The sequence below is a fragment of the Sarcophilus harrisii genome, chromosome 1 (assembly GCF_902635505.1).
Source record: "Sarcophilus harrisii chromosome 1, mSarHar1.11, whole genome shotgun sequence".
In the NCBI taxonomy this organism is placed as follows: Eukaryota; Metazoa; Chordata; class Mammalia; order Dasyuromorphia; family Dasyuridae; genus Sarcophilus; species Sarcophilus harrisii.
In genome coordinates, this window is record NC_045426.1 from 650,521,239 (window position 1) to 650,547,708 (window position 26,470).

At 38.5% G+C, this 26,470-nt stretch overlaps 1 protein-coding gene across 2 annotated transcripts; it reads left to right on the top strand.

Annotated features, from left to right (window-relative positions):
* The first annotated feature begins 3,192 nt into the window (after nt 1-3,192).
* On the top strand, nt 3,193-26,030 carry CLEC17A (C-type lectin domain containing 17A). Of its 2 annotated transcripts, XM_031947711.1 has the most exons (11): nt 3,193-3,330; nt 3,620-3,742; nt 4,722-4,754; nt 5,737-5,787; nt 5,870-5,914; nt 6,317-6,358; nt 7,729-8,013; nt 14,661-14,756; nt 20,488-20,639; nt 23,868-23,977; nt 25,194-26,030. In XM_031947711.1, the coding sequence occupies exons 1-11, from the start codon at nt 3,282-3,284 to the stop codon at nt 25,324-25,326; spliced, it is 1,119 nt and encodes a 372-aa protein (XP_031803571.1). In that variant the 5' UTR covers nt 3,193-3,281; the 3' UTR covers nt 25,327-26,030. The 2 variants fall into 2 exon arrangements, with proteins under 2 accessions (XP_031803571.1, XP_031803570.1); XM_031947710.1 differs by having other exon boundaries at nt 3,193-3,294; nt 23,868-26,030.
* The last annotated feature ends 440 nt before the right edge of the window (nt 26,031-26,470 follow it).

Below are 26,470 nucleotides of genomic sequence, written 5' to 3' on the forward strand. Positions count from 1 at the left end.
GTTTGGGCCCTCATGGTTCAGAGAATGAAAAAACAATTATGTCTCTTCTGGCCAGAAATCCTGAGGATCGTTTCCTTCCAGATTGATTTTTTTCCTATTGACTATTGCTTCATTTCTTGCCTAGCCTTTATCACTGAATGAGTGTTGTCTTGATCAAACTGAGAAGTGGGAAACTGAGACTTTAGCTTAAAAAGTCCAACATCTCTCACTGCATTTGGGGCCATCTTCTGTTGTTCTGATCTTGCCACTGGACCCAGATGATTCCAGATGAGAGAATAAAATAGTGACTTTGCACAACCCTCCCTCACATAAGTCCAATTCACTCACAAGTCATGGGAGCACCTTCCTGATGTCATGGTCCTCTTCAAGTACAAAAGACAAAAATATCCCTACCCACTTCTGGTTTATCACAAACTCCTTGGGACCATGCTATGGCTTCTGAGGAGGCTTTGGTGCCCATTTTAGAGACCATTGTTTAATTTTGTTAATCTTTTATCTAGTAGTATATAGCAGTCTTTTGGTAGTTTGATAGATATAGGGCTAAACCTGTGAGTCAATGTAGTGGTGTCATAATTTTAATTGTATTGCCATGGCCTGGATAGAATGAACAATAGGTTACTCACAAATTATTAAAGTGCCATCATTTCTGTAAAAAGTGCTTTATAGTTGTATTTATATAAATTCTGAATATCTTCTGATAGCTTAACTGTCAAATATTTAATATGATTTATAGTTATTTTTAATGGAATTCTTCTCTCTCTCTATTCCTTTGGGATATACAGAAAAGCTGATGATGTATGTAGATTTTCCACCACATCACATCGTCTTCTCATTTTCTTCACTCTCTCATTTTACAAAGGAGGAAGCTGAAGTCTAGTCAGTGGACCCAAACGTGGCTGTTGTTGAACAAATTTTCAAGGGGATTTTTGTTCAGTACAAGTTAGACTAGAAGGGGGGGGGGTAATTCACAGATTTAGTTTTATACCTGTTAAACTACCAAAGGACTACTTTAAAAGATTACCAAAATTCATCTCAAGTAATGGTTAACTTTGCAACTGAATTGGACTTAAGTGAGGGAAGGCTGTGCAAAGTTACCACTTCAGTTTCTCCCTTCATGTTCTTTTTAACTGAGAATCTTAGAGCTAGAAGGGACCTTACCCTTTAACTAGTTCAACTCCTTTATTTTATATGAATACATCTTCTTCACTGTTTTCCTCCATCACCACTGTTTCACACAGAGAGGTGGCTTTTCCCCTTGCTAAGGCAATCTCTTTTACATTCAGTGATCTTCTCCAGCAGATTGAATCCCACTATCATCCTTACTCTCTCATTTATCATCAGTTTCTCCCAGCCTATTGGCTTTCTTACTGCCCACAACCTTCATCCTCAAAAAAACCTTCTCTTGATCTCTTTATACCCACTAGCTATGCTTGTATATCTCTTTCACCTTTTGTGACTAAACTTTTCACAAAGACCCCCCATTTCCTTTCCTTTCTTCTTAACTTTAACAGTCTGTTTTCTGACATCATCAAACAATGGAAACAATTCTCTCCAAAGTTACCAGATCTCTTAATCAACCAACCTTATGGCTTTTTCTCAGTCCTCATTCCTCCTGACCTCTCTGTTGTCTTTTATACTGTCAGTCCCCCCTTATACTGTCAGTTCCCCTTCTTCTTGATATTCTCTTTTCATAACACTGTTGGGTCCCCTGATTCTCTGAATGACCACTCTTATGTTTCCTTTTTTGGATCTTCATTATTGCTGGACCTACTAATTCTAAAGGTTCCTCAAGGCTCTGTCTAGGGCCCTCATCTCTTTTCACTGTACATTATGTTTGTGTACACTGTACACTTCATTTGGTGATCTTGTCACTCCCATAGTTTCAATTATCATCTGTATTCAGAAGAGTCTTAGATGTACTTGTCCAGTCCTGACCTCTCTGCCAATCTCCAGGAGGTATTGGATCTTCAACTACCTATTAAACATCTGGAACTGGATGGCCTATAGATATAGTAAATATAACATATTTAAAACTGAACTTATTATCTTTCCCCTCTTCCCCAATCCTTCCCTTTCCTTAACTTCCCTAGTACTGTCAAAGATACCACTGTCCTTCCAGTCACAGAAGCTTACAACTTAGGGGTCATCCTTGAATTCCCACTCTTTCTCACTCCCTACTTTCTATATCCATCTGTGATGAAGTCTTATTATCTTTACTTTCTTAAAATCTCTTTTCTTTTGTTCCTTCACTTTTCTAACTGCAATCATTGTGGTGTATACGCTCATAAATTCATATCCGGATTATCGCAACAGCCTGATGATTGGTCTTCTTTTCATAAGTCTCTCTTTACTCCAGTCCATCCTTCTCTCTGCTGTGAGACTGATTTTTTCATTACTAAAGTATCATATTATTCTTCATCTCCTCCATTCAATAAACTGTGGTTCTCTTATCTCTATCTCTCTGTCCTCCAGGATAGAATGTAAAATCCTGTTTGGTTTTTAAAACCCTTTATAACTTTTCCTTTCTTTTCAGTCTTTAGTAGGGAATGGATCTAAACCTCTTCCCCAAGTATTTTGTTATCTGTAACCTAGAGCTCATTTGCTGTTCCTTATATATGACATTTCAATTCATGACTTTGAATGTTTTCATTGGCTGTCCCCAAGCCTAAAATCCTTTTCTTCCTTCTCACCTCCTGGCTTCCTTGACTTTCCATAAGTCTCAGCCGAAGTCCTTCCCAGTCTTCCTTTATCTTAGAGCCTTCCCAATTAGTCTTGCATCTTACTTGTAGTTGATACTCTCTTGGAATCAGGAATTCCTTGAAAGCAAGGATTTTATTTTTTTGTCTTTCTTTTTCCTCCTAGTGTTTAGTACAGTCTTGGCACATAGAAGGTGCTTAATAAATGCCAACTCAATGGCCACTTGACATAGGGAGGACAATGAATCCCAGAGAGTTTAGATGCTTTCCTTGAGGTCACACAGGTAGCAAAAAGCAGAGCTGGGGTTCAACTCAGGTCCTATGACAACAGATGTTCAACCCTGGGTTCCCCAGTTTTCCCCTGGGAGCCTAGATTATTGAATACCTACACGTAGGATGGCTAGCAGGGGACTGGATTTGCATGTTCTTGCCCCCCGTGACAAAGAGGGAACTGAGAAAAGGTGGGTCTTAGCGCGTGGTTATATGGGAACTGGAAGGTAAGGAGGATGAGACTTGAGTCTGAACGACTCAAGAACTGAGCAGCAGAGGTATCCTGGCTCCTCTCCTTCCAGGCTGTAGACAGGGATGTCTTTCCCTAGTATGTATAAAAATTTCCTGTTCAGGGGACAAGCAGGTATGATTTTCAGGCAGGTTTTGTGTGGAGGTTAGGGGACATCGTGGCTGTGGGAGTGTTATGTCAATAGTTTGGGCTATATAGTGCCTTCATCTGAAATAGGGTTGTGGGGCAAAAGGTGGACCTGGGGATGGATGCTAGGGAGGAATGTTTGGAGTGGAAGTTGGGGATGACAAAAGTTGATATGGGAGTTTGGAGCACTGTTATGTCCCAGCTCAGTTCTCACATCTGCTCTGGCTGTCAGAGGAGCAATATTCATGAGTGGAAATTTTTTTTTTTTTTTTGGAAGGAGTAACTGAGAACACAGAAGGGGATGATTATGAGAACATGGCTCCAACTGAAGAAGACCTTCCTCCTGAGCCAGGGACCAGGAAGTTTCCACGTCCAGGTAGCAGACTGGGATGGCTAAGAGGTAAGGAATACAGGGGTATTGTCTAAAGGAAGACTTCTCACCACCCTATCCCAACCTCAATTGTTAGTGAATCAGATAATTTAGGCTTGTCAGAGACCTTGGACATCAACTAGTCTGAGTCCTTCACTTTAGAGATGGGAAAATGTTTAAAAAGGGGAAGAAATTGGCCCCATTCCCAAAGTCAGAACCTATCAGAGCTGGGATCTGATTTTAAATCCTTAATTTTCTCTTCCATTAACTGACCAGCTGAGGACTAATCAGGAATGGGAGAAGAAGTCTTTGTAGGCTGGGCCTCCATGTACCCCCAGGGAGGAAGGTATACCCAAAGACCCTTCTCTAGCCTTGCCTCCCCTGTTCCCCACCTCTTCCCCACACTACTGCCCACATCAGTGGGCACACTTTTGGAGATCTGGCTCTGGATACTTGGTCTTGGGGCCAGAGGAAGCTTGCAGAGGCTGGTCTAGGGCAGCGGTGTCAATCTCAAACAGAAATGGGGGCCAGTAATCTGTACATAAGGATTCTGATGGGCTACATATTGACTGGGTTTTAAAATGTAATGTTATCTAAGTCTTATTAAAGTTTTATTGATTTTGCTAAATATTTTCCAATTATATTTTAATCTGGTTGGGCTCTTAAGTGTCATATGTGGCTTTTCCCTCCCCCCTCCATTTGATATGGCTGATTTAGGGAATAGAGAATTCTACTCTGAGGAGAAGGAAATGGAGAAGAAATAAGCTAGTAGGGAGGTAGACCAAATCAGGTTGTTTTATAGAATTAGAACTGAAAGAGACCATAGGGGGATATCAAATTCAACTTCTCATTTTACAGATGAGGAAATGGAAATCAAAAAAGGTAAAATGACTTGTCCAGGATCATATAGATAATAAATGTCTGAGACAGGGTTTGAATTCAAGTCTTTTTGACTTAATCTGAATGCCTCTTAAATGACAAACTAATAACTTTATACTGTCTCCCTTAGGTTCAATAGTTCCCCCAAGACCTCCCCGAGCAGGTGAGCTGATTTGGGAAGTGTTTTGGGAATGGGAGTAGGGTTCAGCAACTCAGCAAAGACTGAGTGACACAAAGTAAGCAGGAGGGGGCTGGTCCTGGTTTCTTGATTCCCAAAGAAAGAACTTGAGACCAGACTATATAATTTCATAGAATCAAAGAATCACAGAATTTCAGAGTTAGAAGGTACCCACACCTAAGAAAAGAATTACCACCAATACACATTGGACCAAAGTTGTTTTCTTGGAGAAGAGAAAATTTAGTGGAAACATGATCATTGTGTCCAAGAATTCACAGGTTAAAAAGAAAAGAAAAGAAGAGAAAAAGAATTCACAAGCTCTTGTACTGAAGAGTGATAAGGATTCTGCTTAGCCCAAGAAGACAGAATCAGGAGCAATGGTGTGAGGTTACAGATTTTGGTTTCACATAAAAAGTACTTCCTGTCAATGAAAGCTATTTAATAATAGGATAGACAGCCTCAGGAGGTAATCAGTTCTCCATCACTGGAAGTATTCAAGAGGAGGTTGGATAGCTTGCTGTAGAGCAAAATTTCTTAAACTGTGGGTCAAGATCCCATATTGCAGGGGGGAGGAAGGGGGGTCACAATAATGTGGCAACAGTAAAAGGTATCAGATATTCCACCAAGATTTAATTGCTTATGTAAATATAAGCAAGCACATCCATCTCATTAGTATACAAACTTGCTTTCATCTTTAATAAATGATAAAATTATATGTATACCAAATACTTGCCTTAAAATAAATTGATTTATGATTTATTATCATAAATGTTTGATTTGCATACCTATTTTATATACTTATATACCTAGGGTCATATAAAAATTTCTCTAGTGAAAAGGGATCAGGAGTAGAAAAAGTTTAAGAAGTCTTGCTGTAGAGGATATTGCTTATGTGTAGATGAGATTAGTGGTCTGAGTGCTCTTTCAGCTCACAGATTTTACTATTATCTGTCTCTCTCATGCCCAGGGAAGAAAATAATGAAACCAGCACTTCCCAGCAAGTCCCCACAAGCAGCAGGTGAGACCCTGACCCATTTTTTTTTTTTTCCTATCTTCTCTTCCACTTAAAGCTTTGTCCCAGGCAACTCTCTTTTTTCTAGGCTTGAGTCCTGCAGTTGTGAACTGTCCCACACTTCCCCAGATGGGTAAGTCTCAATGGTCTCTGCAGAGAAGTATGTATATAAGTATCAGAAACATCCTTGAGGCCTTCCCTGCCCTTTCCCCCTACCCTTAGGCTCTTCTCTGACCTCACTTTAGAGCCCTCTGTTCCCTGTGTTCTGCCCATTCTGATCAAAAAGAGCATTATAACTCTGGCTTCAGAATCAGGAAGATCTGGATTCAAATCCTTTCTCAGATTCTTCTTGTGGGACCATGGGCAAGCCATTTAATTTATCTGGGCCCAAATTTTCTCATTTGTAAAACGCAGAGATTAGACTTTCTATATATTAAACTTTCTAAATCTATAATTGAAGTTTGGGGGAGGGGACAGGTGGGATTTAGTGTGGGTTTGCTTTCTTGGGTGACACAGTCACTTTTCTCTTCCATAGGCTTGCACCTGAACTCCCCTGCCTATCAACTATCCCAGATGGGTGAGTCCTGATTTCCTGGTGGACTCTGTTCCACATTCAGAAGACCTGGCACCTGAAGTTCTTGAGTTTCTCCAACACTTATAAAGCTCAAGGATCCTAGAAATCAAGTGCAATATTCTTAGTCATGAACTATTATCTGGAATACAGTGTGGAAACTTAGTAAATGTTTATTGAATGAAGAAATTAGTCAAAGCTGACTTAGCTATAGAACCTCAGAGACTAGATGCAAAACCAAGGAAAGAAGAGTTCCTGTCATTGCCCTTTTCTGCTAAATTGTCATTCCCTAGAAAGAGATGCTCTTAGGATCCCTTTTGCTTGGGAAGGATATTATATCATTGGAGCATTTTGAGTCATTAGTTCAGGACCTCTCTCTGCCAAACTTCATTTCTTTTCACATTTCATTCCAAAAAATTATTCCTGAAAAAAATGATACCCATTTCTTCTCATTAATTCAAACCCATTGGATTTTCTTTTACAACAGAGAATCAGTGAAATGTAAGAAATCTGCAAAGCAACTAAGCCTGACAATGTAGCCCAAATCTTGTAGCTGTAATCTCACTTCTCCCCTAAGAGGAGGGATGCATGTCAGTCATGTCATATGTTTTCTGGAAGCAAAATGGTTCATTGCATTTAAAAATCTGAATCCAGCTGCCTTGAGGTGATGTTTTCATTGTGGTGTAGTCACTGTGCATATCATTCTTTTGCTTCTGTTAAGCATTCTTTTTAAACCTATTTGTGTTCTGGTATCTTATCTATATCACGACTAAGGAAAACCTCTTTAAACTTTCTGAACTACAGTTTTCTCATTTGTAAATAAGAGTATTCAACTTTTTTTTTTTTTTTTTTTTTCTGTCCTGGATCCCTTTGACACTTAGTGAAACCTGGGGATCCTTTTTCATATAATGTATGGTCGTGTGTGTATTTTTTTTTTTTTTTTTTTTTTTTTTGCTTTTTACTGAGGCAATTGGAGTTAAGTGACTTGCCCAGGGTCACACAGCTAGGAAGTGTCAAGTGTCTGAGGCCAGATTTCAACTCAGATCCTCCTGACTTCAGGACTGGTGCTCTACCCATTGTGCCCCCCTGTGCATTTTTAAAAAAATAATTGAAGAAGGTACCAATTTTCAATTAGAATTCAATAAAAACAAAGTGTAATTTAAAAAATCTAAGTGCACAGATTCCCTGAAATCTATTCACAAGGCTGTTGGAATCTATGAATTCCAGGTTAAGATATCCTGCATCAGATGGTCTCTAAAGTCTTTTCTATCTCTGGAATAAATATGATCCTATGATTCCTTCCTTCTCTTTTCAGGAAAGGTTTGAGGAATCATCTCTCTTTTGTCTCAAGTTTTGGTGTCTTTTGCTCTTTACAGCTGCTCCCAATCCCCAGCCCATTCAGGAGTTTCAGCCCAGCCAGGTACCCCAGCTCATCCAGATGCCCCAGCCCAGCCAAATGATCCATTCCAATCAAGGATTTCAGTTCACTCAGGTATCTCAGCTCAGCCAAGGATCCCAACTCACCCAGAAGCTTGAGTCCAGCCAGAAAAGAAAGATCCCCCAGTTCAGTCGGAAGGAGAAAATGACAGTGTGTTTTTGTATACTGGTGGGGATATCATTGCTTCTGGGAGTGACAAGCCTTGCTGTGACCTTGATGAAGTGTGAGTATGATTTGTAACATGAACATAGAGAGCTAACTGAATGCAATACAAGGGAACTAGTCTCATTCCAGAGAAGCAGAGAAGAATGTAAGAGTCAAGGGAGGTAGAGAATATTTACAATAGCAACAACTCATATTTTTATAACTTGTGGCTTGTGAAATGTTTTTCTTCCAATAGCTTTGTGGGGTAGATAGAACAAATGCCAATAACCCAGTTTTACAAATATGGAAATTGAGGCTCAGAAACAAAATGTGGTTTAGGGGGGAAAGGATTAGATATGGAATCATAAGATTTAGGCTTAACTCTTGTATCTACTTTGTATCTGTGTAATTTTGGCCAAATCACTTAACCTTTTAAAGTCTCAGTTTCCTAAGGTTTAAAATAATGATCTTTAAAATCTTTTCTGGCTTCAAATCACAGGATCCTATGCTATTTTTATCATGGAATTGTAGGCCCTAATTTTTATAAGTGATTTGGATGAAGGCATGGTTAGCATGCTTACTGAGTTGAACGAAACTAGGAAGGGACAGCCAATCCACTGAATGCCAGAACTGAGATACAAAAATTTTTTTCATATAATTTTTCATTTGATTCTTTTTAAAAATAGTATTTTATTTTTCCAAATACACGCAAAGATAAGTTTTCATCATTCATCTTTACAAAACCTTGTGTTCCAAATTTTTTTCCCTCTCTTCTTCCCCCTTCCCCAAGACAGCAAGCAATCTGATATAGGTTAAACATGTGCAATTCTTCCAAATATTTCCATAATCGTCATGCTATGACATCAGATCAAAAGTAAAAGAAAAACCACGAGAAAGAAAAAAACCACAAGCAAATAACAACAAAAAGTTAAAAAACTATTCTTTGATCCACATTGAGTCTTTATTCTCCGAGATGCAACATTAATAGTAGGCCAAAATGAATGAGATCCTTTTCATTAGGGATAAATGTAAAATTCTATACTTGGATTCAAGAAATTAGTCTCACAAAGGATGGGGGAATTACAGCTAAATAACAGTTTTTTTTTTCTGAAAAAAATATCTGGTGATTTTAGTCGAAGGCAAGTTTAATTTAAGTCATCAAGTGTGATTTGGTAGCCAAAAATGCCTTCCCTATCCTATCCTGCTTTAAAAGAAGTGAGGGGTCCAGAATAAGGAAGATGATAGTTCTGGTTTTGTTTGGAATGTTGTGTTCAGTTTGGGGCTTGCTTTAGGAAAGACATTGACAAGCTAGAACAAGCTTTTGTGTATGTGTCATTGATGGATTCCTTTGGTAGTCTGACACAGGTCTCCTATTCCAAATTCTGTGATGAGTGGGAATTCATATAGTTTTTTCCCCCAGATCAGATGATATTAGAAGAACTGAAGATAGCAACCTTTCAACAAATATAGTGGATAATGCATGATCATGAGTCAAGCAGGCAATTGGTCACTAAGGATTTCTTAAGTACACGTTATAAATCAGGTACCATGTTAAGCAATGGGCACATAAAGACATTAAGGAAACAACCTCTGCCTTCAAGGAGTTTATATTCTGTAGGGGAAGACAATATGTATAATATGTAGAAATATATAAAGTTGATATTAGATGATATAAACAGATATATACAAAATAGATATCAGATAATTTTTTTTTGAAGAGGATGGTAGTGGTAGAGAGAGGGCAAGAGATATCAGTAGAAAGGGGAAGGGATCAGAAAAAGCTTTCAGAAAAAGCTATTTTTAGGTGATATTTGAACTAAGTTTTGAATGAAACTAGGGATTCTAAGGAGTAGATTTGAGGAGACAGTTCATTCCAGGCATGATCTATGCAAAGTTACGGAGATGGAAATAAAGTACCATGATGGAGAAACAGAGGGAAGATCAGTTTGATTAGATTATAATGGGTGAAGGGATGTAATGTGTAACAAAATTAGAAAATTAGGTTGGAACTAAGTTGTAAAGAGCTTTAGATGCCAAGCAGAAGAATCTATATTTGGCTGTAAACATAACAGGGAGCTGCTGGGATTTATTGGGCAGAATGAGATGTTTGAGAACTTATGCTCTAGAAATATTACTTTGGCAGCTACATGAAAGATAGATTAGAAAGACTTAAGGCAGGGATTTCTAAGGGTTGGTTATTGCAGCAGTTCAGATAAACTAGGATGGTGACTGTGTGACTGGAGAGAAAAGGACAGTATAGGAAAAATGGAAGCAGAATCGATTGGCAACTGACTAGTTACAGGTCTGAAGGAATGGAAAGAGTTGAGATAAGCCTTGGGTTTTGAACTTGAATGACTGGAGGGATGGAAGTGACTTCAGACTTTCCTTCTAGTTGCCTCCATCCTATTTCCATCTAGGTTTACAGACTGTCTAAAAAACTTAACTTTGGCCTTCTATTCTCTGTGTCTTGATTGAATGGTTTGTCAAGGGGAAGGAAGTTCAGTTGCTCCGCTGATCACTTTGACCTTCTGACTTTTTTTCTGACTTCCACTTTCAGTTACTTGACCCTTTATGGGGTCACAACCCAAAGTTTAAGGAGTTTTGAGCTATACTACACACAATCATATGATAAATGTCATTGAGAGGGGCAAAACAAAGTTGATATGTGTATATAGGGAACATTGCTCCTTGGAGGAGATGGTGTTTGAGTTGACCTTTAAAGGATAACTGCTAGTTAAACAGATGAAGATTGGGAAGAAGGGAATTATTAACAAAGGCACAAAAGTGGAAGAGTATAGAATGTATTTGGGGGGACAGAGTTTGGCTGGAGTAAAAGTTGGGATAATGTGAGAAAAGGAAGGAAGGAAATAAGCATTTTTGAAATGCCCAATATGTATCATGGGTAGCTAGGTAATGCAGTGAATAGAGCACTGGGCTTAGAATCAGGAACTCATCTTCATGAGTTCAAATCCAGCTTCTAGTTCTGTGACTTTGGGCAAATCATTTAACCTTGTCTGCTATTGTTTGGTTTCCAACACTGAAGATGCTTTATCCAGAGAAGGCAGGGTCAAGAGAAATGCAAGCCTACAGTCAGAGAAGTGATCCTCCTGATTGCTAACCCTTGAGCCCTGTGTCCCCTTCTCAATAAGGCCATTTTTCCTCATTTAATTGGAAGATAATTAATTAGAAGAGGAATAAATGGCCACAACAATTGAGGGAAGAAGGTGGGGAGCTGGGAGCAAGGAACACCTTCAGTTAGTCAAGCAAGAGAGAGGGAATGACTGAGGAGAAGGCAAGAGTCATGCAGAAGGTTCTTTGCTCTTTATCTCTGCTCTAGTTCCATTCATCCATAGAAGGCTACAAAGGAGTGGGGAAGGACCTTCCAGAAAGAGTGAGTGTTGAAGAGGGATAGTAATAACTAGCATCTATATAGCACTTTTTGTTTTGTTAAGAACTTTTACACACATAACTTCACTTGATCCTTATAACAAACCTGTGAGGTCATGCTTTTCTCATCCATTTTACATGTAAGGAAACCAGGACTCAGTTAAGTGACTTATCGTGGTCAATAAGTGTCTAAGGCAAGATTTGAAACCAGATTTTCCTGACTTCCATTCCATTGAACTATCAATGTGCCACAAGAAGGAAGATGTGTATTCTTCAGTGTGGACATAATGGAAGACCACTGGACTTGGGATTTGGGAAAGTTGAGTGAGAATTCTGACTATATACTGTATTAGCTCTATGGCCTTTAGGAAACTACTTAACCAGTCTTAAGTCTCTTCATTTACAAAATAGGTTAGATGTCCTGCTCATCAAATTTGCAGATGACAAGTCTTGCCTTTGATGAGAGAGATCATACCTTATATGACAGATTTGCAGATGACAAGTCTTGTCTTTGATGAGAGAGATCATACCTTATATGACAGAGGCATTCCTGACTAGCTAGAACAGTAGTTAACAGACCTTTTAGTATTAGAACCCATTTATATTTTAAAAAATTAAAGAGCTTCCCCAAAGAACTTTTGTTTACGTGGAATATATCTGTCACTATTTGTCATGTAGAAATTGAAATAGCTAAATTTAAAAATATTAATTCATTTAAAATAATGATAAAAATCCAATATGTTAAAATAATGTTTTAAAATTTAAAAAAATATATTTTCTAAAACATGAACTTAGTGAGAAAAATGGAATTGATTTACGTTTTGTAATTCTCTTTCATGACTGCTTAATAAAAGCTTGGTTTTCAAATCGGTTCTGCATTCAAATTATTGTGATAAGATGCTCTGGCTAAAGCATATGAAGAAAATTCAGCCTCACCAGGTATGTAGTTGGAAAAGAGAGGAGTATTTTTAATAGCCATTTGAGATAATTATAGCTATTTTTCTTTGAACTTGAGAAGTTGATTCTATAGATGCAATACTAACTCAGTCTTTTTGTTGGTAGTTACATTTTTAATTCATTGATCACGTTCTCTTAAGACAGTGAGAGTGAAAAAGACAAATAACATATGAAAATAGGTTTGACCTTATAGGCCTCCTGAAAAGGTGTCAAGGACTCCCAGAAGTCCAATGGACCATACTGACAACTTCTGAGCTAGAGCATGATGAAGCTGAATCTGATAGTATCAAATTCAGTAGAGATCAATGTGAAGTCTTACTCTTGGGTTCAGAAATCAACTAAATAAATTGAGAATTGAGGAGATATTGCTGTACCGCAGTTTGTCTGAAAAAAATTTTTGGGGGAGATTAGTGGATTTCAAGGTAGTTATGATTTAGCAATCAGAAAAGATTATCTGCTTTTGGGTTGCATTAGAGAGGGATGGGACAGTACTGAGTTCAGTTCTAGGTGCTACAGTTTAGGAAGGACATTGATAAGCCAGAGAATGTCCAGAAGAGGGCAGCCAGGAGAGTTAGTGAAGAGCCTGAAAGTCATCCTCATATGAGAATCATTTGAAGAAACTGGGGATGAATAACCTGGAATAGAGAAATAACATTTCTGGGGAGACATGAATGAAAATAGCATTTGAATAGCTATAATGTAGAATATGGATTAGGCACATTCTGCCCCTCCCAGAGGATGGAAACCAGGGCAGTGGGTAGAAGTGACTAAGAGACAGTTTTGGGCACAATGTCAAGAAAAACATGTAACATTTTAGAGATCTACAAAAATGGATGGATTGCTTTCCCTTTTTCTGCGGGTCTTCCAACAGAAGCCAGATGTCAGGCATGTTAAAGTGAGGATTTTTTTTCCATGTATATGTTAGACTGATCACTGAGTTCTCTTGCTTTTCCAACATTCTGTGCTTTTGGAATATATTACAAGCCTCACCAAGAAAATGTGAAGTTCATGTGAGATTAGAGATATAAGATGTCCGTGCATTGTTGGTGGAGTTGTGAATTAAGCCAGTCATCCTGTAGAGCAATTTAGAACTATGTCCAAAGGACTACAAAACTCTGCATACCCTCTGATCCAGCAGTCTCACTACTGGGTTTATACCCCAAAGAGATCATAAAAGAAGGGAAAGGTCCCACCTATGCAAAAATGTTTGTAGTAGCTCTTTTTTATGGTGGTAAGGAATTGGAAAATGAGAGGATCAATTGGGGAATAAGTTGTGGTACATAAGTATAATGGAATATTATTGTTCTATAAGAAATGATGAGCAGGCTGGTTTCAGAAAAGCCTGGGAAGACTTACATGAACTGATGTTGAGTGAAGTGAGCAGAATCAGGAGAACATTGTACACAGTAACAGCAAAATTGTGTGATGATCAACTAAGACAGACTTAGCTCTTCTCAGCAATACAGATTTAAAACAATTCCCCAGACTTTGGATGGAAAGTGCTATCCGAATCCAGAGAAAAAACTATGGAGACTGAATGAAGATTGAAGCATATTATTATTATTTTTTCTTTTTTTTATTTAATAGCCTTTTATTTACAGGTTATATGTATGGGTAACTTTACAGCATTGACAATTGCCAAACCTCTTGTTCCAATTTTTCCCCTCCTTCCTCCCACTCCCTCCCCAAGATGGCAGGATGACCAGTAGATGTTAAATATATTAAAATATAAATTAGATGCACAATAAGTATACATGACCAAACCGTTATTTTGCTGTACAAAAAGAATCAGACTCTGAAATATTGTACAATTAGCCTGTGAAGGAAATTCAAAATGCAGGCAGGCAAAAATATAGGGATTGGGAATTCAATGTAATGGTTTTTAGTCATCTCCTGAAGCATATTATTTTCTCCTTTTTTTGTTGTTTGCTTTTTTTTCTTGTGATTCTTCCCTTTTGTTCTGATTTTTCTTTCATACCATTCCTAATATGGAAATATGTTTAAAATGATTGTACAGGTATAAGCTATATCGGATTGCCTGATGACTTGGGGAGAGGGGAGGAAAGGGAAGGAGAGAAAAAAGCTTGGAACTCAAAATCTTAAAAAGATGAATGTTGAAGACTATCTTTACACATAATTGGAAAAAACCAAAATACTATTAAGTGAAAAAGAGAGAGACATAAGGTGTCTTATAAACTCTGTGGTGCTATAGAGATGAGGATGATGATTATTACATAAAAGGATATGAAGCCATGAGAATGAGCAAAACTGGGTTTGAAGGAGCTATATGTAGATCTATTGCCTTTTGTGGGGATGGCAAAAAGGGAATGCAGAGCTTTTGGTATGAAACTCTGCTCATCAGAATGTTGTCCATATTTTCAGTGACTGGACCAAGGGATCTGGTTGGACTAAGGAAGTACATTGATCGAATCCGAGATGACACCAACCGAACCATAACTGAACTTCGAGATATAATTGGTGAGAAAAGATTGCTGAGACCAAATTAAGGGGAAAAAAAGATGGAAGCATGAAAGCATTGTGATATAGAAGAAAGAATGCTGGATTAGGGATCAGAGGCTCTGTATTTCGGTTCAGACTCTTAGTTATTAATTGTGTGATCTTGGACAAGGTCCCTTTACTTCTTTGGGCCTCTGTAAAGGGCTGAAACTTTGAGTAGGTACACTGGATTCAGACAACCGAGTACTAATTACCCATTGGACAGTACTCTATTAGCTTATGCTTGGAAAATGGCCCTTCCCACTATTCTGTGCTAGCTCGATCTTTTGGTATATACAGAGAATTGTAGGAGGCACTAGGGGGTGGAGTAAGACAAGCCAGAGTCATTTTGGTGATAGACGAGGAAAAGAAAGGTTGTGGAGATCCTGTGTCCATTCCCTTGACTTTGACCCCTAAAGACCAAGAATAAAGACCAAAGACTTTTGCTTATACTGACTCTGGCTGATTCTAAGGCATCCAGGGTACTAACTCGGCCCTCACAGGCCTCTATTTCCTCATCTGTAAAATAAGGTAATGGTGATGGAATCTTAGCTGCTCTCCCAGCCCCAATACCTGACTCTCTCTCTCATGGACCTTATTAGAACAAAATGACTTTTTATCTTTTTTCCATGAATATCTAGTTGCAATACCTGATTCTCTCTCTCCATCTCTTTTTCTTTCTCTCTCTCTCCCCAACCCTCTCTTTTTCTTTCTCTTTTTCTCTCTGTCTCCTGCCTTTCCTCTCTCCCTCTCTGCCTCTGTCTCTGTCTCTCTCCCTCTTTCCCTCCCTCTCTTCTTCCCCTTTGTCTCTCTCTTTGACTTCATTAGAACAAAAGCACTTTCCCATGCATATCCTATCTGAAATATATCTATTCACGGAGATTTTTTTCCCCATGCTTATCTAATCTAAGATTATCCAATTTTTTTTTGTGTTGCCCAATTCTCCTGTTCTTTCTCACTCTCCCTTCTCAATATCAGCCCTCACCTTACTCTGCTGGGTAGCTGCTGCCTCCCTTGAGGAGAACAGTCTGAAGGTGCATTACCCCAAATATAATAAGTGTGCTTGCTTGGGCTGTAGACTGTGTGAACCTGAGCTCTTTCAGAGACAACAGCATGACCCCTCCTCATGGCCCAGCAATTAGACAATTTCATCTTTAAGGACCCTCCTCACCCTAAATCGTCTGGTGCTGTTACTGATACTGTAATGCTGAAGAAACTGAGCAAGACAGAGATTAGAGACCAATTCAATAATTTATTAAATGGAGAGAAATACTGGGACCAATGGATCCATGTTGATCTAGGGCTAGACGAGACTATCATCTCAAAGAGTCTAGCCCCACATATTGGGGCAGCGAGCTTTTTATGGAATAACAAGAACAATGACATAATGGAGGTACTAGGTAGGGATAACCTAATAGAGAGAGGTTACTGATATTCTAATGACATCTAAAATGGATAAACCTTTATCTTGTCAAACATTAAGGAATGTCTATAAAACCTTTATCTCAAATATTGAGAGGGGATGGTTATAACCTAAGGCAGAATAATGAAATAGGACAATTGGAGGAACTGGTCACCCCTTTAAAAGGGAACTTTAGCATAACATTCCCCACTCTTTCTCTTGGAACTATTCAAATCTTTGAATTACCTTCCTCTAGAAGACCTTAGCACCACAATTTGAACAATCCTATGTGAAATAAATAGACCAAATAAAAATCAAAATAAAGCTAGACCAATGCAAGGACTTATGGCAAGGTCAAGTCTCTCTCTGATAACTCCCAGAGTTAATCAGCAATACACAAAATTCCTTATTTCAATTATTTCTGACAATCAATTATCAGATTCTCTGCAGTTGGGGAGCATATGGACAGCTGTGGTCATTTGTGGATGACTCGGCCTCTGCTTACAGAGCAGCAGGCTCAAGGCAGTTGTGTTGCCCATTCAGAGGGCCGGCTCCAGGGGAGGAGGGTGAGGCTTGGAGCAGCTCTATCTGTCCTGCCCAGAGGAACAAGCAGGGCTGCCACTAGAATACAGATTTCTGAGTAGATTATGCACAGTTAGGCCAAGGCAGGCAAACCCCAAACTTTTAGAGGCCTCGATATCAACAAGGTCCTTTTAAGTATGTTGAAATAGTAATTAAGGACCTGGGATAACAGGAGTGGAGAAACATCTCAGAGAGACTGCCAGTTCCAAGACAGGTATCCAATTTCTGGTTGTTTCTAAAAAAGAATCCCCCAAAACTGAGTCTGCCAGGGCAATTCCAACAGAATAAGGGATTTCAGGGTTAAAGCACAACCAGCAAATCATAGTCTAGTAAATTTAAGCAAGGAGTAAAGGACTTCCAATTAAATCTGAACTAGCAGGAGATAAGGCAGACGTGCCTAAGGAAATACACCAGTTTTCCCAATTTCCTATTTCTTCTCCTCCCTTTTTTCTTTTGGAAAGGAATTATCATATACATATGCATATACATAACAGACTAAAAGTCCCTCCAACATAACGACTATCGTTACACTAGTTTAACAATTTCCATCCCAAGTCTTAAACAAAGCATAGTAATACAGTTACAATTCTAACAAGTCAACCATTTTCCCACTCCCCCATATCAGTCCACATTACATCAGGAAAAGTGGACGATGGCTTTCAATTGCTTTTTCCTGCTGAATAGGGACGATGTCAGCAAGAGGGGTGGGTCTGTAGTGTGGCGTGCTGACAAGCAAAGGTTGATCTAGGTCCCAGAAGCAAGTCAATATAGCTGCAATTTGACCAAACCTAGAAATAAAAACAAATCTAACAAAGAAAAATTAGGGCAGTCTGAGATAGAAAGACTGGTCCACAAGGACTGCTACAAGATGTGGCCTCTCATTAGTTAAAAACCTTAAAAAAATTTGAATATCCAGACACAATATCTAGTAACCAATAGATGACTAGACCAAATACTTATTTGCTCAAGTATTTAGGATATAATGATTACTGATGACCAGATTGGAAACAGCAAGGTATGACATAATTGAATTAACAATTTCTTATTGACCATTGCTCTGATTATAGAAATCAGTTACAGGAGGAAAAAATGCAGTGACATATTAATTACAAACCCAAGATATTTTACCTCTAGTAACAAATCCTAAACAGATATTTACCATAACTTTATCAGTTTGCTGCTTTTAACCAAGAACCAGGTAGCTACAACTTGATTAAAAAAAATGTCTGGAACAGTTTAGAGGGAGGGGGGAGAATAGGATTCCATGTGACTACCCTTCCCCCAACTTCACTTCCAAAGAGACAAGGGTGGGGAGCGAAGTCGAACTAAATTTCACTCCAGGATAACTAAATGCTCCTATAGCTGAAGGAGCAGCAGTGAGGGGCGAATTTAAAGTTTTACAAAAGATCCCTACCCCACCCAACATTTATAGTAGCAGAAATCAGTGGGTGGATGGGGGAATTCCATAAAACCTACATGTCCAGCAGAGCTGGATTTAAAGCATATAATCCATTTCTATCTCATTTCAAATAATAAAACAACATAGCTTCTTTCTCTCCTTCTGGCCCCATGTGGCCATTATTCCCAATGGACTTCTCCTAAGCCCAGCTTGGCCAGGGATGAAGCTTTCAGAAAAGTCCTTGTTACATACTTTAGACAAAATTAGAGGCACATGCCCTCTTTCAGGCAAGTTAATAGAACTTCTTTAACAAGCTATTGTTCCTTTAAGATATTATACTTAAGGATAACCAATTCATTTCCCAAATTTAGAATCATCTTTAAATTCCTAATCAAATGTTTTCACCAGCTGGGGTTCAATATTGAAATAACCAATTCCCAAATTTGATCATTGTTCTTAAATTTAACAGAGCTCTTAAGTTAACAAAACAGACAAACAAATTACAAACAATTTAACACAGACAAAAATCACACAGGACACAGAGCACAACTAGACTGTCTAATAACATACAAGACATACAGAACACTGATCACACTTAGACTGCACAATTACAACATTCAGGAGGACCCTAACATTAAAGCCAAATCAAATGGCGTTTTAAAATCCCCAGTCTTTGTAGATAGCCCCCTGAGCATGCAAAAGCGGAAGGGGCAGGCATTGCTCTAACTAACAGAGGATGACCCAAGCAGGGAAACCGAGTATTGTTTTCAAATGTATATACACCCCACTCCATGGAAGAAGTGGGAGGAGAGGCCAGAGCTAGGGCTGGGGAGGACCTCTCCTAGAAATGCATTGAGATGCAAAAGATGGGCCTTTGTCTCTGGAAAAGATTTTTTGGACAGAGTTTCCTCAAGCAAAGCATCTGCTCCAGGAAAAGATTTTTTTTTTTTTTTTTTTATTTTGAGGCAGCGGATTGTCTAGATTGTGGACAGGTAAAAACTTAGTTTTCCAAATCTTTGCAGCCTCCCTCGCATCTCTTCTTAGAGATAGAGCTGCGGCAATTCCTGAAGAATTGTGCCAGAGCTCCTAAGAGCTCCAAACAACAACTGTAGTCTTGATGACTGCAGAGTCCACCACACGATAAGGGAAGAACTTTGTCCAGAGTTCCGTATTTCACACTCCAGTAGTGACCCCCGCGTCCAGTAGGCCACTCATCAACCAAGCAAATGGTACCCCCAAAAGGGCACCCCAAGTGACAACCGCATCCAGTTAGTCACTAATCAACCAAACCAACCAGTACCCCAAGAAAAGGGTACCCAAAAGTGACAACAGTGTCCAGTTAGCTACTAATCAACCAAACTACCCAAACCAACTGGTACCACCAAAAAGGGCACCCCAAAAGTGACAACTGCGTCTAGTTAGACACTAATCAACCAAACCAATTGGTACCCCCCAAAAAAAGGCACCCCAAAAGTTACAACCGCATCCGATTAGACACTAATCAACCAAGCCAACTACAAGCACTATTTCCACACTACTGAGAAGTAGTGGGCTACTGAGAACCCAGGTGTTAGCATGAGCAAGTGTATTCTAATTTTGTGAGAATCCAGATGCTAACACAGACAGACAAAAACAAATCAGATTGGACTTACTCCCTCCTGGCCAAAATGGGGTTGTCTACCATCAGGCTATTGTGGCTCGAAACTGCTCTCTTTCCCGGAGGCTCTGGAAAAAAATCCAGGAGGATCCAACCTTTCCAGGCCAAGAATTCAGATTCGCAGCCACCCTACCCAAAGCAGAGACCGGAAAGTCTCTTATCTCTAATCTTGCTCATTTTCTAATTATCTCGTTGGGGGGCCTCCAAATGTAATGCCAAAGAAACTGAGCAAGACAGAGATTAGAGACCAATTCAATAATTTATTAAATGGAGAGAAATACTGGGACCAATGGATCCATGTTGATCCCAGGGCTAGACGAGACTATCATCTCAAAGAGTTTAGCCCCCAGTATTGGGGCAGCAAGCTTTTTATGGAATAACAAGAACAATGACATAATGGAGGTACTAGGTGGAGATAACCTAATAGAGAGAGGTCACTGATATTCTAATGACATCTAAAATGGATAAACCTTTATCTTGTCAAACATTAAGGAATGTCTATAAAACCTTTATCTCAAACATTGAGAAGGGACGGGTTATAACCTAAGGCAGAATAATGAAATAGGACAATTGGAGGAACTGGTCACCCTACTAAAAGGGAACTTTAGCATAACAATACCACTTTGGCTGGGGTTCAAGAATGACCTACAGATGGCATCATCTTGTCCTCCAGACTGTGCCAGAAAGTCCTGTCCAAAGAATTGGCTTCTTTTTGGGAACAGCTGCTACTTCTTCTCAACAGTAACCAAGAGTTGGGATGCTGCCAGTATATTTTGCTTGGAGAATTACTCTCATCTGGTTATCATCAGCAGCACTGAGGAACAGGTGAGCCATTCCAGGGGCTGGGGTAATTGGGAATAGGGAAGTATTTTAGGTAGGGACCAGACCTTTTGATTTTCCAGGGGTGTATATACTGATATAGTGAAACAAATTCTGGATTGGGAGTCACTAGATGTGGATTTCAGTTTTTGTTCTGACCCTCATTGATTGGGACAAGTTATTTAATGTCTAACTCAACCCCAAATAGGGTTACCCAAAACTGAATAGGACTGGAAAATGACAACAAAAATCTTATTTGAGTCCCCAAACTATCTGAGGTTACCATTATTCCAATTTTATAAGTAGAGAAATTGAGGCCTAAAGAAGTTAAATGATTTGCCCAGTGTCACCCATGAATGTCACAGATGGGGTATTCAAATCCAGATCTTGTCTGGATCTGATGAGGTACAAGAAGTCATGAAGGTGGGGAGTTTATAAGGTGGGCAAGTTCTCTAGTGGAACTCACAATTAATAAGGGGAGGGGTGGGACCTTTTAGGGGAAAGGGCTCAGAGCAAGGTGTGCTAACTTTGCTAATTGTGTGCATCACTCATGGCCATAGTTGTCCTATTTATATAAGATAGCCTCGGAGGTGAGGTTTATAGCTTAACCTCCATATTGTATGAGGTCACAGTGTGTGTCAGTACTGGATAGCTCTGTCTATACAAGATAATTCTGTTCGTGCAAGATAATTCCACCTGATCAATTTGTTTCTCATAGGGGCTCACTTAGATACTATATATAGTGTGTGTATGAAACATATATATATATATTTTGCTGGAGTCCATTCACCCCATCAAGTCCACTATGCTACCTCAGTAAAGCAGTATAATGAATAAAGCATTGAAACCAGGAAGGTTTATGTTTAAATCTAGCCTCATATATTTACTAGCTGTGTGACCCAGGGCAAGTCACTTGACTATTATCTCAGTTTCTTTATTTGTAAAAAAGGGGATAATAATCAATCTCCTAATGTCATGAGGATAAAATGAAGTAATATTTCAGGAACATGCCTGAAAGATAGTAAGTACTAATTAACTTCTTGGTAAGGAAAAAAAATAGTAAAAGAACGACCTGTGGGTTTGGAGTCATAACCTAGAACTTCAATTGTAGTTCTTAGCTTCTGATGGGATAGTTGTGAAGAAAATATTTCATCAACCTTAAAGTATTATGGAACCAGAGTTACTATCTTTTATTTTTTTTTTTTATTTTTATTTTTTTTTTTTATTTAATAGCCTTTAATTTACAGGATATATACATGGGTAACTTTACAGCATTAACAATTGCCAAACCTCTTGTTCCCAATTTTTCACCTCTTACCCCCCCCCCCACCCCCTCCCCTAAATGGCAGGATGACCAGTAGATGTTAAATATATTAAAATATAACTTAGATACACAATAAGTATACATGACCAAAACATTATTTTGCTGTACAAAAAGAATCAGACTCTGAATTATTGTACAATTAGCTTGTGAAGGAAATCAAAGATGCAGGTGTGCATAAATATAGGGACTGGGAATTCAATGTAATGGTTTTTAGTCATCTCCCAGAGTTCTTTTTCTGGGTATAGTTAGTTCAGTTCATTACTGCTCCATTAGAAATGATTTGGTTGATCTTGTTGCTGAGGATGGCCTGATCCATCAGGACTAGTCATCATCTAGTATTGTTGTTGAAGTATATAATGATCTCCTGGTCCTGCTCATTTCACAGAGTTACTATCTTTTAGATGCCTTCTGGGGTTAATTAAAAAAAAAAAAAAGAAAAGATGGAAACTCATTGGTAGTTAAAAACCATATGTAAAGGCTTTTGATGAAAACTTGTTTTGAAGTCACAGAACCTTGGGAAGAGTGTTCATTTTTATTTAGGGAAAGGAGATGAATTCCAAAGGAAAAATCTAACCAGGACCTTTGAATAAGATTAAAGATAAGAATAAATGGCTAGTAATGAATGGAGCAGGTACCAACTTTTATTTAGGTATTTGATTTCTTTAATAGCTTATTATAAAGCCATCCTCTTTTTAAAGAGATTTAAGAGGTCTAGTGATATAGAATGGAAATAACAAAAGATGCTGCTAAGAAGCTGTATGACCTCAAGTGAATAATCTGGACTTGTTTGCCTTCTTTTTTAAATAGATGGTATTGGTCTAGATCAGGAATTCTTAACCTTTTTGATATCATAAACTCTTTTGGCAATCTGGAAACGTTCTAAGACCCCCTTCTCTTAATAATGTTTGTAAATGCATAAAATAAAATTATTTACATTACAAAGGAAATTATTGTCATGTTTAAAAAGTTTGAGATAATTTCTGAGTACTTAATCATTTTATTAATAATGCTAGCATATTACCAATAAATGGGTCAATGACACTCTCAGTTGCCATGATACTAGATTCATAGTTTATCTACCCTTGGAAGAGTGGGTATTGTGAAGATGACCATCAAATTTGATTCATTAACAATTAATGAGAGTGATTTATTCTAATGAGATTCTAGGAGGAATTTTACTTGGATATGACACTTACTTCTAATTTAATCTACCTATCTAACCTAGTCTATCTAATCAAAGAATTTATCTCTACCTATACCTGTGTCAAGCACAATGAGATTCCCCTCCTTATATTAAATTCCTTGTAAGGTTGGGTGGAATCTGAAGAAGATTGAAGAGAAACTTAATTCAATCTCATTATCAGCAATGTCTTTCAGATACCAAACAGCCCATATGTTTTTGAAAAAATATTGGTCCTAATTAAATGAAAAATAATTATGTATCTCACTATATTAAAAATATAGTTATCTAAATAGGCTTTTTTTTTTTTTAAGATTGAAAGAACCCAAGATGAAGCATTGTTTGTCTTTGAAAGCTCCTTCAGTTTTGACTGAGATTCTTCTGCAAAAGCAATCTTCTGGTTATAATAAAGCATCTTCATTTTTGTTATTGTCAAGAGACATGTTAGAAACCACAAAACCATACAAATTGGAGGATCCAGTGTAGTTGCTGCCAAGGGAATTGTGATCCATCATGTAGACAGAGGAATAAAAGGGAGTGTACAGGCACTGCTGGCAGTGCTGAGTTACTATGTTAAGGGGAGTCCAAAACTGGCTTGGGAAATTCTCAAAAGCATTTTCTTGAAACAGAACCAATGAATGAAGGTGGTTAGAGCATCAGGAAGGGAAGATGGGATAATACTTTTGATCCAATGCTCTGGCTCTTGGCTCATCCAGATTTCTACTTCCAGAACTTTGTGACCCAGGCCCGTAGCTTATTCCGGACCTATTGGCTGGGGCTGACTGACAGAGAAACGGAAGGGAAGTGGCAATGGCTGGATGGTTCTTCTCTTATTTTAAGGCAAGTTCTGTTGTCTCCAAGGTTTCTACCTCTCCTGCAATGGAGCCAGATTGTGTGGATAGAAGAATTTTGAGGAAAACAAGTATACAGATAAGTGAATGCAAAATATATACAAAAAGACTTTGTATTTGCAAAGTTGATTAGTCCATCAATTTGTTGAGTAGGAAGTGCATTTCAGGGATGGAGGATGCATCAGATACAGAAGAGTTAAAGAAGGCAAGATTAATTCAGGTGATGGCTTGTCTTCCCATTTGAAAAAGTATGTAGTTTGCCTGAAGGGGAGCAATGTGAAGAAATGACAACTAAGACTGAAGCCAGATTGTGAGAGGCTTTAAACACCAGAATGAAGAGCCAATATTATCCTTGCTGACACAGAGCATGATGCAAAGCTGGGAACAAAGGAGATACTTAGTAAATAAGGTTAATAGAATGGGGATAACCCTTTCAAGACAACCAAAACTTAGGGGAGTTCTGACAATGACTTCCTGTTAAAAAAAATTATCCTTCCTAGAAGCAATATTTTGAGCGAATTAGGGGAGGAGAAAGAGTAGGAGGAGGAAGAGGAGGAGAAGGGAGAAGAATAAATTAGTTTGAGAGAGACAGATTTCCACTTGAATTAAGGGAAATTTTCCTAACAATTAGACTGCTCCAAAGTGGGATGAATTATCTTGGTATGTCTGGTGAAATTCCTAGACTCTACCAATGGATATCATCAAAAGCTGCATGACTACTACTAATTGTAGATATTGTACAAAGGGATTCCTGTTCAGCCTTGGGCTGATACAGATCTCTTTTAGCTCTAATAACTGGTATTTATATAGCACTTGAAGATTTGCAAAGTACTTTAAAAATATCTGTTTGGATCCTTACAAATCCTGAGAGGTGGAGGATTTTATAATTCTCATTTTACAAATGAGGCGACAGAAGCAGATAAATGTTAACTGACTCGCCTAGAGTCACATAGTAAGTATCTAAGGATTTGAATTCAGATATTCCTGACCTGGAGTCTATCATACCACCACTGTGCTTCTCAAGTGGGAGAGAATAAGTGATCTGAGATAGAATTATGCAGTACTCAAGAGGAAGGACAAGAGCTAGGAAGAGTAAATTGGAGCAGGAGATGATAGAAGTGCTCATCAAGAAAATTTAGTTCTGAAGTTTAGGGTCACTAAACATGAATACCTTTATTGTTTTTACTATTCTCTCTTTTCTCTAGCTTCTGGAAAGATGGAGAGCCCAATAATAAATTCAATGAAGACTGTGGCTTCTTGCTCCCAGATGGTCAATGGAATGATGCAAATTGTGATATCGCCACATATTGGATTTGTGAGGGGAAATCTACTTGTTGATTTTCTTAAGTGAAGTTGTGGGTTAGACCCAGGACTTATTCTTCTAAGATGAGTGTTCAGATTTAGGGTAGAAACTTTCCCTCCCAGAAAATGGTCCTGTCCCAACTCTTTGCTTGCCAAGGGCCTCAGATTGCTATGACAAATCTGTGGTCACTGATTTCTTCCCTACAATACCTGATTCAGCCATATCCAGTAAGATGGATATCAATTTAATTTCAAGGACCAGCATTTGGGTCAGAATATTCCATAATGTGACAATGAGCCCTGAGCTAAGCCCACTATGAGGTGAGTAGGATCAAAGTATGGGGGAGAGGTTCACTTTGGGCCTTAACACTTAGTTCTCATAGCCTTGATGCCTTGTTAGGTCATCATGCAGCTGAAAACCATCACTAGGAGTTTGAGCTAGGGGTTTAGGCTTGCTTTCAGATCAAGGGTTTGCTTTGCTCCAAGAATCTCTGCTTGATCCAATATGGACTGAGCTTCAAAGAAGTCTCTTGGTGTTATAGAGTCTCTTGGATGAGGGAAAACATAAAATTGAACCAAGTCACTGAGCTGGTGTGACTTCTCTAAGTCCACTCAAGAGGCTGAGCAGAACTGAACCAACCTTTGAAGAATAGGTGAAGAAAGATATCTCTTCCCCCTCCTCTCCCTCTGCCCCCGCCCCATATTAGTCATGTTGTGAAAGAAGAATCAGAATAAAAGGGAAAAACCATGAAAAAGGGGGAAAAAGCAGAAAAGTGAAAATAATATGCTTTTATCTGCATTCAGACTCCATAGTTTTTTCTCTAAATGTGGATAGCATTTTCCATTGTGAGTCTTTTAGAATTGTATTGCTGAGAAGAGCAAAGTCTATCAAAGTTGATCATTCAGACAATGTTGTTGTTTTTATGTACAATGTTCACCTGGTTCTGTTCACTTCATTCAGCATCAATTCATATAAGTCTTTCCAGAGTCTTCTGAAACCTGCCTGCTCACCGTTTCTTATAGAACATAATATTCCATTACATTCATATACCACTATTTGTTCAACTGTTTCCCAATTGATGCACATCCTCTCAATTTCCAGTTCTTTGCCACCACAAAGAAAGCTGCAATAAACATTTTTGTACATGTGGGTCCTTTATCATTTTTTATTATCTTTTTG